This window comes from Lytechinus pictus, chromosome 5 (genome assembly GCF_037042905.1).
Source record: "Lytechinus pictus isolate F3 Inbred chromosome 5, Lp3.0, whole genome shotgun sequence".
In the NCBI taxonomy this organism is placed as follows: domain Eukaryota; kingdom Metazoa; phylum Echinodermata; class Echinoidea; order Temnopleuroida; family Toxopneustidae; genus Lytechinus; species Lytechinus pictus.
This window is the reverse complement of record NC_087249.1, coordinates 14,971,662-14,984,523: the sequence shown is the minus strand read 5'-3', so window position 1 is coordinate 14,984,523 and position 12,862 is coordinate 14,971,662. Positions and strand designations below refer to the sequence as shown.

At 34.7% G+C, this 12,862-nt stretch overlaps 1 protein-coding gene across 1 annotated transcript in view; it reads left to right on the top strand.

The window, feature by feature from the left end:
• The first annotated feature begins 4,253 nt into the window (after positions 1-4,253).
• LOC129261757 (arrestin domain-containing protein 4-like) overlaps positions 4,254-12,862 on the top strand; it is a 33,238-nt gene continuing 24,629 nt past the window's right edge. Inside the window, exon 1 of the mRNA XM_054899799.2 lies at positions 4,254-4,380. Within this exon, the coding sequence (XP_054755774.2) occupies positions 4,254-4,380 (127 nt within the window). The remainder of the gene's footprint in view (positions 4,381-12,862) is intronic.

Genomic DNA, 12,862 nt, shown 5'->3' with positions numbered 1-12,862 from the left:
CGACAATCTAATTTTGTGATAGTTATTGACATCTTTTTCAGAAAACAATATCATGTTTTATACTTCTTCTTCCCTTTTCTTCATTTTTCTTTATCGGGAAAATGTTTGGCGTCCAGCCCCCCCCCCCCCCCCTCCCCGTCCCTCATTTGTTATAGTGCGCCAGTGAATGTGATAATGATTTGTGTTGACACACGAGTACTATTGTCCCCTGTGTACACTGAAAATATACCCCAAATGTATGCATTGAAATGATACACCCAAAAATTACATTTTGGCTGATTCTAATAGTACAAACTCTTTGTCCATTATGTTTAATAAAGGTTTAATGATATTTCCTTCCACGAGAAAAAAACAACCCGCCTGATCATTGATTGGATAGACTTTATGAAGGTGACAACATAAATATAAAAAAAAAACATGTACAAAAAATAAAGAATTTGTGAGTTTGCCAACTGATGATGCCCAAACCATTTGTGATCACAACAATCAAATTCTGATAAGTCTCTTATTATTATTCTCAGATATTCATTTATTTTTGTCTTTGATTTTTCCGTATACACAAGCTCACAAACTTGATTCAGGGCTTGTATTGAATCAATAAGATTAACAGTATGAAAATTTGCCACAAATCCATCAAAAGAGCATCATTATTTCTAATGGTTTTTTTTTTTGCAACACCGGATGCGAGCAGCCTCTCCATCTGTCTTGTAATTTCATTAAGAGACATAAAGTAAGTTGACAGGATATATATCTTTACGTTCAATCTTCATGTACATCTCTCATCAGACATGAAAAGCTTCTGGGAAACAATAATCATTTGTAGTCATCATTGACAATTTCTGAATGTCAAAACATGAAATTCATGTTGTATAAAGAATTAAGGAGATGCGTGCAAGTGACATCACAAAGACCTTATTTATTTATTTATTTATTTATTTTGTTTTATTTATTTTATACTGCAGGGTAGGCCTGTTCAGTTCTTAAAACTGCTTTACAAAGGCGCCCTGCAGTTTAAAATACATGTCAAGATAACTATGAACAACAACAACAAACAACATCAAAAATACAAAATACAAAATATCTAACATCAGAAACAATTAACACCAAAATATAGAGTGGGAAGTGACAATTTAAACATACATAGCATTGTAAATCAATGGAATATCATTTCGCTCTTTATCAATTCGTATGAAAGGCTTTGCATAATTTTTTAAAAACTAACAAGGAGGTACAAACTTGTAAATTTGAAGGAAGTGCATTAAATAATTTGGGTCCGACATATGCGAAAGATTTTCTTTTATGTTCAATTCTAGCTTTGGGAAGCTGAAGGGGGCATCGTAAAGAATACCGTGTCCTGTATTTCACGGGCCGTTTACATACTAAAGGTTTTAAATAATTTGGAACTAAATCATTCATTATTTTATATACAAGAACACAATACTGATATTTTATACGCTGATCTACTGATTGCCACTTCAGTGACTGCAACAAAGAAATTTGTGATGTATTATAATCTTTTTTCAAAAGCATTCTGGCATATTTATTTTGAAGCTTTTGTATCTTATCTAAATGTATTTTTGCACTGCTTCCCCAAGATGTAATACAGTAATCAATGTAAGGTAAAATCATAGAAAAGTACAGCTTCTTCATAATATCAAAGGACAGTAAGTGCTTAATCCGCCTTACACAACCTATTGCCCGAGATATTTTACAAACGATATTAGTAATATGTTCGCACCAAGTCAAGCCCGGATCGAGCATGACACCTAAGTATTTAATCTTTTTTACATTTTCTAATTGTATGTTCCTGAATTTCACTGACAAATGAGCACCCCTCAACTTTTTCTTTTGACCAAATACCATGGCTTTTGTTTTTTGCGGGTGTAAATGCATATTATTTAAGTCTAGCCATTTACTTATTGAATCAAAATCATCTTGCAAATACTTTTGTACCTCCTTAATTGATTCACCGTGATTAAAAATGGCGGTATCATCAGCATAAAGAGACATTTTAGAATGTACATGCAATTTCAAATTACACATGTCATTAATAAAAATACAAAATATCAATGGACCCAGTATAGATCCTTGTGGGACACCTGATTTTATCTTCAAAAATTCACTGCGACAACTGTTAATCATTACAAATTGCCTTCTGTCTGTTAAATACGATTCCATCCAGTTGTATTCATTGCCAGTAATACCATAGTACTTAAGTTTTGCAAGTATAAAATTGTGAGGAATAACATCAAAAGCTTTGCGTAAGTCCAAGAAAATACCACCAGTAACATGTTTTCGGTCCATTTTATCATACAAAAAGTCTGTAATCTCAGTTAGACAAGTGGCAGTAGAATAAGACGGTCTGAAGCCAGACTGACAATTTGCAAGTAGATCATTCACATTTAAGTACTTATACAATTGATCATGTATTGCTCTCTCTAGTATTTTGGACAGGACTGGAAGCACAGAAATTGGTCTATAATTGTCAATATCAAATGATCCTCCCTTATGTACAGGAGTAATTCTTGCTGTTTTAAAATCTTCTGGAATAACACTAGTTTGTAAAGTTGCATTAAATAAATGGGTTAAAGGGCCATCTATACTCTCTGCTGCCAGCTTAAGAAACTTAGGGTGAATGCCATCTACTCCGACCGCTTTCGAACAATCAATATGTAATAGTTCTTTCAAAACATACTCCTTTTTGATTGCATAAAATTTAAATTCACAATCTGGAATAAACAGAGTTTGTAAATTGTTTAATAAATCTTTCGAGAAATTACCCGAAGCGGCTTGCAACCTTGAGCCGACTTCATTAAAGGCTTTGTTTAGAACGTGAGCTATTTCATTGTTAGGTATTTGATCATTATCAATTGTTAATTTAACATCATGACTCGTGGTTTTATTTTTCTTAGGTATAAGCTTCGATAAAATGTTCCAGTTCTTTTTTATGTCATTTTCGCAGTCCTATACTTGATATACGTTTTACCATTTTCATGAGGGTTTTTTTGTACCACGCAGAGTGTTGTTTACTTTACATTTTAAAAGGAGCGTAGCTCTCAAAGATAAAGCCACACTCTTCTTCAGTGCCCATGATGACCGTTTCTAAAAGAGTCGTGAAAAACACGTCTGTTCATGGACTATATTTCAGAAAAAGGATTTTGAATTATCTTTTCATGTCAAATCATGGGCACAGACTGACGAAGTGTGTGACTTTACCTTCCATTTTTGAGAGCTACGATCCTCTTAAAATCTACAATTTTATTTCTACGGCATTTTACGAAACCATTTAAGATTATTTTATTCCTTATATGCCAAAGCAGACTATTTCTAATAATATATATGTATATATATATATATATATATATATACATATATATTATTCGAAATAGTCTGCTTCGGCATATACCATTGTTCTCTTCATCCATTTCCTTACAATATTTAAATAAAAGAGTTGCCAAAGCTGTTGTACTTGTATAACTTCACACATTTGTATACTTTCTTCCATACGTGTACTGTATCAAAGCAATAGCTTTGATCCAGCTGAAGCATGGCGGCTTGACATTGTTCAAAACCCACCTTCACCCGACAAAGGACATTATAATTGGTATAGTGTCGAAAATCTGTCTATCTGACGGTCAATCGGATCGGGGTCGCCCTAACAACTAACCCTCTCTGTGGTCTAGTGGTTAAGGCACCGGCGTTCAAAGCTGGGGCCCGGGTTCGATTCCCGGCAGAGACATTTTTTCGGCATCACCAATTTTTCCAAAGGGTAGATAGCTCTGGGGAACCTTGATTTAAGCTACGCCTACCATTGTTCTCTTCATCCATTTCTTTACAATATTTCAATAAAAGAGTTGCCAAAGTTGTTGTACATGTATAACTTCACACATTTATATATATATATGTAAAAAGTGCAATAAATGATATTCTTAGGGTGCCCCTATTTATCTTTTGTGGTCACGGAACGATTTATGGTTCCGCGGCCCTCGATTGTGCTGTCTTTGAAAAAGCATGAACTATTATAAAACGCCTTTGGTTTAGACTAACACCTGCGGAGCTCGCACGATTTTTACAAATGCAACACACACGCGCGCACGCCCTCATCAGCGACTTCGCTTCAGCCCGCTACCAATATCCCCTGAGGGAACACAAACGGGTTCTCTCTATTCCTCCCTCTCTCTCTCTCATTCTCCCACTTCGACTCTTCCAACCATGACACCGACTTCCCACGACCACCACCACTCACTTCCACAATGAGCAGCAAACTGGAAGTGTTCGACATCGTCTTCGAGAACAATGACGTCGATATATTCAAGCCCGGCGATGTCATTCAGGGATTCGTACTCGTCGTTCTTTCGGCGGAGAAAAAGCACATCAGAGGTGAGTTCATTATCCCCCCTCCCCATCTCATTTTTCTCTCTCTTTGAAATAACCATCATTGGGGTATTGGCTGATTAACCCATTCTCTACGTGTGGTTACATGGATGCACTCTCTCCAACGGTAATATCTAGAGTAAATATAACCTCTCCGGCCGAACACACACCCGTCGATATAATTGGATGGTTCTTCCTAGACGTGATGGAATTATCAACTCCACCATCATCCATCTCCATCCGTGGAATGCATCACTTTTTGGATGTTAGGCGGAAGGCCTAGAAAACCCATCTCCGATTTAAAGGGAAAGGTTGGCTGTTAATCACTTACTATACTGATAGTAAGAGTAGAGTTTTCAATGAAATCATTTTCGTGGTTTTGGCACTGAAATTATTTTTGAAAGAATGTAAGAAGAAGAAAAAACACATCCCAATCTATGGCAAATAACAACAAAGTAATATGTATTAGTATTTTTAAGTAGAATAATATCATTCTAATGTCTTATATATTAAACTGACAAATATCATATCTATTTCTTTTTTTTTAAATCCCTGCCTTACGCCATAGACGGTTACGCCATAAAAGGTATAACACCTGTCGAAAGGTTCATTTTCTGGCACGTAATTTATGATTTTCGCAAACGATACTTGGTGGTAGTACATTGATATCGTTATTATTACGACTAAACTTTACATCATTGATTAGTTCATTTTATTGTCATCATTATTACAATTATCGTTTTTGGAAAACATTATCATTATTTTCGTTATTTTGTCATTATTAGCTATTAGTATTATAATCATTATAATTATCACTATTATTATTCTTGTTGTTATTAATGTTTTATCATAATGACATCCCCATCATCATGCCCATTACTAATAATAGAATCATCGATATTGCTATTGAAAACATTTATAAAATGACCGCCATTTTCATTTTATGACATCGTACCGATATATACCTCATGGCAATCAGTAGGTGAAAAAGACGTTAACCTGTCAACCATAGATCTTGAACACTGTACGTACCTATATCAAATTGAATCTCTTTATCGTCACTTTTATGCGCGCGGGAAGCTTTGAGGCTATTTTTATTATGGAGTCTACCTGTTATGTCCATTTTTAATTGATTTGACCAGCGTTATGAAAGCAATTAAAATTTCACGCATCAGTGCACGGAGGTCTCTTTCGACTCTGTTTATACGCCGCACTTGTCAAGTGATTGGTTGCCTTATTTGCAGAAGACAAGTTTTCAAATTGGAATTATACAAATAGTGCGAATTCAAGGTCTTTCAAAAATTCCTGTGTCAAGAGAAATCATTCGTTTTGATGTACAGATCAATTCTGTGAAATTTATTTGTTACCCATATAAAAATATATATCTTGACCGACCACGCTTGTGTATTCTTATCCATAATGCTATGCGTATGCGATATAAATGCGCGGGCAATACACAATTCGTATTTCATTTATCAATTTCTGCATCTTTAAAATCACAGGTCTTCTCGTTCAAAAATATAATTATGGTCTTTATCACTGTATAAGCAGTATGTTGAAATTGGGGGAAATATATATATATATATATATATATATATATATATATATATATATATATATATATATATATATATATATATATATATATATATATATCCTTAGATGTGTAGATGCCGATGATTGTGCAAAGTGCTCAACGCTATATAAAGCAGAGCATATATTCATACCTATTGAACGTCTGCTACCGGCGGTTTCACGCCCGGACTTGAGGCGATCTTCAGGCAGACTGACGTTATTGACTATTATGTGTGGTGCGGCGGGTCAATTTGATGTTTCGGTGGTTTCCGGTTTGGTCTCGTCCGGTGTCTGCACTTTGAAATCAGTTCCGACCTTTTGTTTAGTGAGTTTCTGTTTGTTATTATGAACACTTTTTCCTCCAGGCAAAGATTGCACAAGCCACTTTTTCTTTGGTTTAAGTTTGACTTTTTTTCGATGTCCCAAGTTAGCGTAGATTCAATGTTCAGACGTTCAATAGGTATGTATATATATGTATATATATATATGTATATATATATTTATATTTATATATAAATATACATTTAGACCTTTTCAAAGAAATGTTGATAAATTTATTTTCCTAAAACTATTAGGATAAAAAATGAATAGATTCTATTGTTTTAGATGTCAAGGAAAAAATATGACAATATTTCCTTTTATAAAAAGTCTATATCATCAATTAATTTAATCTGTGCATGTAATCGGAGTTTTATCGAGTGACCATCACAGCATGAGGTCTTGCAATAATTCCATGAATTTATATAAATACATAGTAGGACAAGGAATAGCATATCATTAAAAAGTTATATTTTACTATGAAACTCTAATTATCTCATTATTTCAAACACTTCAAAGGGAATTTAATATTTCCGTTCTTGCTTTCATTTCATTAGCCCCTAAATATCGCTCTATATCCGCAGAAAAAAATGACTATACATAAATATAATAGCTCTCTGGTTGTCTAATCTGGTGGGTGTTTCATAAAGCTATTCGTAAGATACAAATGACTGGTATACGCACGACTGGTAATCCTTTCTTGTGCTATGTCATATCCCTTGAATTGTGACCTAAGAACATGTTCCATTCGTGCGAAAAGTCGTGCGTAACTTTACAAACAGCTTAAGGAAACACCCACCAGGTATTTACCTATATACTGTATCAAGCACAGCATTACACCTACAGATATAACGACATAAAACATTAATGAATAATCTTAAACTTAGTAATAATAATAAAAATAACAATAATGATAATAATAATATTAATAATGATGATGATAGTAATAATAATATAGCGCTTCATACTTTGTGTTTCTAAGTGCTTTTCAAATAATTATTATACCTCCGATCACCAGCGTACCTACGGGGGGGGGCAGAGGGGCAGTCTTCCCCCCCCCCTGACGAGCCACCACCCATGCAAAGCCACCACCCATGCATGTATACCTGCCCCCCTGACGAACTTGAAAGACCTTTTTGCCCCCCCCCCCCTGACGAAAATCCTGGAAAATCCTAGGTACGCCAGTGCCTCCGATCATTAATTTTTGATCCATCACTATTCCATACATTAAGTGTTCCTTCTCCACTCCCTGGGGAGCAGTCAGATTAAATTAATGAATGTGTTTAAGCTGTTTTAAAGCAGGCATTCGACCTTTACCTCATATATGTCACGCATCATATTCCCTATATCCATTCGTCATGTAGTGGTATTCGTCTATCATTTTTCTTTCTAAGCAATCAGTCATAACAGTTACCACCCAGTCAAGTTCAATATTTATAGGAATATTTTAATTGCCTCCTTAATTAATTCCTTTTAGAATATGTTTCAAGTATATTCTTGGCATGAGACGACTTTTTATCTACAAGAGTAGGCGCGATGTCACGCTTTGTTCGAACAATCGACATCCTGGTTTGGAGCCCAGTCTGTGCGTTACGAGTGCCATTGAGAGGGGCTTTCCCTAATTGTCCCTAAGTCATCGGTCCCTTGGTTTATTACTAACTCTGCCTCTATGCTTTGTCACAGCAGTTATGTAAAATAATTATTTGTGAAATTGACGCAGTCATTTACCGTCCTAATAATATTTATTGTTATCATTTTGTTCAAGAGAGCGTTGGAAGAAACTTAAAATCAATTACAAGTATATTTTGGGTCCTAAAATCAATCAGAATTCATCATTAATTGCCGGTACCTCTCTGCAACATTGAGAACATTCTTTATTGTAGTGAAAATTGGCACGTGTAATTTGCAATTAATTGCAAATAGGCTTCTAGTAATAACAGCCCCAGGTCATTAATTTAATGGTTGTTATCGACACAAAGGCGGTGTATTAACGACACACACGTCACCCATTTGGTGTAGTCATTGTTGCTATCTAAGCTTCGCACGAAGTGAATTATTGTCTATCGTCTCGCACAAGCGATCGATAGCTTCGAATTGAATAATAATCAATGTGTATTGTTAGAAGATGCAGTAGACAGTAGTTGCTCTTAATGTGGTTTTAATTATTTAGCAAGATATTAATATCATGAAATATTGAATTGGGCCGATCAAGCATTTTCGTTTCACATTTTAATGAAACAGTCAATTGCAAGACGGTGTCGGTATAGACGTCCATGAGCAAATTACCACACACAATCAACATTCTGAAAACATTGTTATATGGTATTTTTGTATAATTATGGCATTTGTGATATATTTTACTTATTGTCGATTTCATATGACGAAATCTTTCTATTCTTAGGAAGTTATGATTATTACATGCTGCATGAGGACTGAAACCATGTTTGAAATTCTATGGAAATATCACATGCTTATATCTCTTGTGATATGTATTTCAAACGGTGATAGGGAGTGCATGACACAATCTCCGAATCCATTTGCATACCATAATAAATAATATTGTGTGTATCACTGTTTTATTAGTAATAATAATGATGATGATGTTAATAGTGAAAATGAAGATGATGATAATGAATAACAATAATGATAATACTTATAATTTTTATTTACCGAGGGTAATCATTTCAGCTATCTTCTGCTTCAGATGATTTTCAAGAGGGTTATGCATGGCATAATATTATTATCATACTCATACCGATATGTTGAGCGCCTGACAAGAAGGCAGAAGTTCTAATGTTTTAAAAGTCGTTTGAATGACTCGGCAGAGGATCGAACCCACGACGTCTTGTTCGAGAGGCAGGCGTCTGACCACTGAGCCACTATCGATCCGACTTCGATGAAACTTTCAGTGCAATATGACCCCTAATATACGTCATCTTTTTTTTTTAGTTGAACTTTATGGTGGCTACTTGGCCTCCGATAACTCAAAACGTAGGCCCACTTATTCATTTAAAACGGGTAAAACTTACATTTAGGCGTACTTGCTACTTTTAAACTCGCACAATAAATACTCATTTAAAACGGGTGAAATATACATTACTAAACTATTCTTAGACTCTCGTAAAATGAATTGATCGTAATTAACAATGTGTTGGCAATATGACTGTCCGACCGATAAAAATGATTAAAATCAACCAATGTATTTGGTAAGAAGCTACCGGTATTTTGGTTTATACTGACAATTTTTATCGGTCGGAGTCATATTGACCAATCATTGACCAAATTGGTTACTTTGACCAATCTGTTTTAAGAGGGTAGCTTGATATTCTTATCAGAGTCTGAACGTGAAGACTAATTTTTTTAAAATGTGATCAACTACGATGTATACGCATTTCTTATTTTAACAGATTTCCATACACGATGTGTAGTACACAACTTCACACGACGTTTCTCATTAGGGTTCTTACGTCCATGGTAGATGTAAACTTAATCCAATTTTCATATCAAGTCAAAGTTTTACCTCAATGTTCGATCTGACACCAATCTCTATTTTCTAATTACGAAGACTTTCTAAATTGACCGCATTTTCTTGTCACATTTCGAAATCATTTTAAGAGTTTACATTTACGAAAGTCGGGCTAAGGCAACATGGGCGGCGCTGCATGGGGATTTTCTTTTTCAGTAATGCAAGAATAGTTGAGCGTGACGTCATGTTTTTAGTGTAATACAAAAACAGTGGCATGTTCTTATAGCAGCACGTCCTCTTTTCTTCTATTATTTCCCTTTTCTCCCTCTTAAAAAAAACCCATTTCCTTTTATTATGCACTTGGAACATAGGAGGTGGTTGGTCTTATATTTTTCCCCTCCCCTTTAGAACTATTATTTAGCTATACTTAATAATCTGCATAATTTACATGAATGTAAATGTATATCTTTAAAGTCATTCCAAGCACACTATAACCGATGCGGTATTGCCATTATTCTAAAATTTATAATAATCGTAATGAATTAGGGTTTTTTCTCGTTATTGTTGTTGATTCAATTATTTAATCTTTGATAACCATTAGATATGTTCACTGTCATTGTCCTCTCTCCCAAGTCTAGTTTAATGATGGAATACGAAAACACCCTAGAGATCATGCGAAGGAACTGACCCTCCCAAACATAAATGAATAAATAATAATAGTGATAATAATAATAAAATGAATGAATGAATAAATAAATGAAAATATAATAATAATAATGCAATACGAGTAAATGAAATAAAATAAATGAAAAATAATGATGAATAAATAAATAAATAAATGAATAAATAAGAATCTAAATAATAATTTATTGATATAACCCCTCAAATCCACTCTGAAGAAGAAGAAGAAGAAGAATAAAGAGGAAGATGATTAAGATGAAGAAGTATTGCAATCAGTACACGAAAGAAGCAAGGCCACTTTAATAAGAAATAACAAGATGCACTTTCGTGACACCTTATTTGCGATACCATCTTATAAACCCGCTCCTTCCCTTGAAAGCCCAACAGCCTACTGCAGCCCATCCACGCATCCATTGCAAATAGCCCGAACAATTTTTTGAAGCCGTAACAAAATGTATCTCCGTGAAGGAGAGAGCAAAATCAATTGCTCAATACAATTCATCTCCGCAACGAGAAAAATTGATATCTATAAAGGTATATTGGATTGCATCTTCCGCACGTGACCTTTTAGTCTTTATCCACCGTAATAGGAATGGATATGTTCGGATTTACTGATGTAGACACAACCTCTATGCCGTATACATTTTACTCTCTGGGAATGTAGATATTTTTTTCTTTTTATTTCACGTGCTTACAATGAAAAAAATATCCTAATTTTTTGCGTTGGTTAAAAGAGACTACTACATTCACTTTGTTCAGTTGTTTTGTACATCATATGGATTGCTGTTCACTTACTGTTCTCTCTCTCGCATTTTGTTCACTTTTATTTCAAAATTTTCGATTGGAGTGTACTTGGGTAGTCGACCTCTGTTCCTTTACTTTTCATAACTTTTTTTATTTATATTTTGTTATGTTACCCACGATTTTATTTTCATCTTCTGAAGGGATATTTTTTTCTTTAAAACACACACACACTTTGGACATGAAGAAAAATATTTTACGTACGGGGAGGGGGAGGTAAGTAAAAGAGAATAGTAGAAGTTGAGAGGTAGCTGTCTGAAAAGCGAGATCACGAAGAATATTGTGACAATCTATTTAACAAATCAGGACAACTCTCGAAATTTGTAGGACACGTAACAAACGAGAATTCGCGATTTTTTTATCTAATGTACCATTCGGTGATTAAGATGTGATATAGAAATACTCTCACATATATCCTCATACTACCACCATCACCATCATCATCACCACCACCACCGCTACCATTATTACTACTACTGCTACTACTACTACTACTACTACTACTACTACTACTACTACTACTACTACTACTACTACTACTACTACTGCTACTGCTGCTGCTGCTATTGCTGCTGCTACTGCTGCTGCTGCTGCTGCTACTGCTGCTACTTCTACTTCTACTACACTGTAAAAATGAAGTGATAATTTAGCACTTACAGTGCTTGTATAGTGATTGCACTACGAGTGCTGATTTTCTAGTTCATATTTAAACTAGAAAATCAGCACTCGTAGTGCTAAATTAGCACTCCATTTTTTACACTATACTACTACTACTACTACTACTACTACTACTACTACTACTACTACTACTACTGCTACTGCTGCTGCTGCTGTTGCTGCTGCTACTGCTGCTGCTGCTGCTGTTACTTATATTACTACGAGTAGTACTACTACTACACTGTAAAAAATGAAGTGCTAATTTAGCACTCACAGTGCTTTTATAGTGACTGCACTATGAGTGCTGATTTTCTAGTTTAAATTTGAACTAGAAAATCAGCACTCGTAGTGCAGTCACTATACAAGCACCGTAAGTGCTTAATTAGCACTTCATTTTTTACAGTGTACTACTCCTCCGATTTGTATTTCTTCTACTACTACTACTACTACTAGTAGTAGTAGTAATACTACTACTTCTATTAGTACTATTAGTACTACTACTACTACTTCAACTTCTATTTCTATTTCTACTACTATACTATACTACTACTACTTCTAGTACTACTACTACTACTACTACTACTACTACTACTACTACTACTACTACTACTACTACTACTACTACAACTACCTCTACTGCTTCTACTACTAGTACTACTACAACAACAACAACTACTACTACTACTACTACTACTACTACTACTAATTACAACAATAATAAGAATAATACTGCTGCCGCTGCTGCTACTATATACATGTATACTAATCTGAACTCATAACCTCGAAAAATATAGATGTATGCCTAGTTTGGCATTCCTATTTAAATTAACCCACTGAAACGTCTTCGATTGGAATAAGAAAAGCAAATAGCCAATTAGCATGGATTCCCAATCAGATATTTACTTAGGTTTATGATAAGTATAAAATGGATTACTCAGTAGATAGCCCCGACTCGAAGGGGTATATTAAATTCAATGATCGCAGCACTGC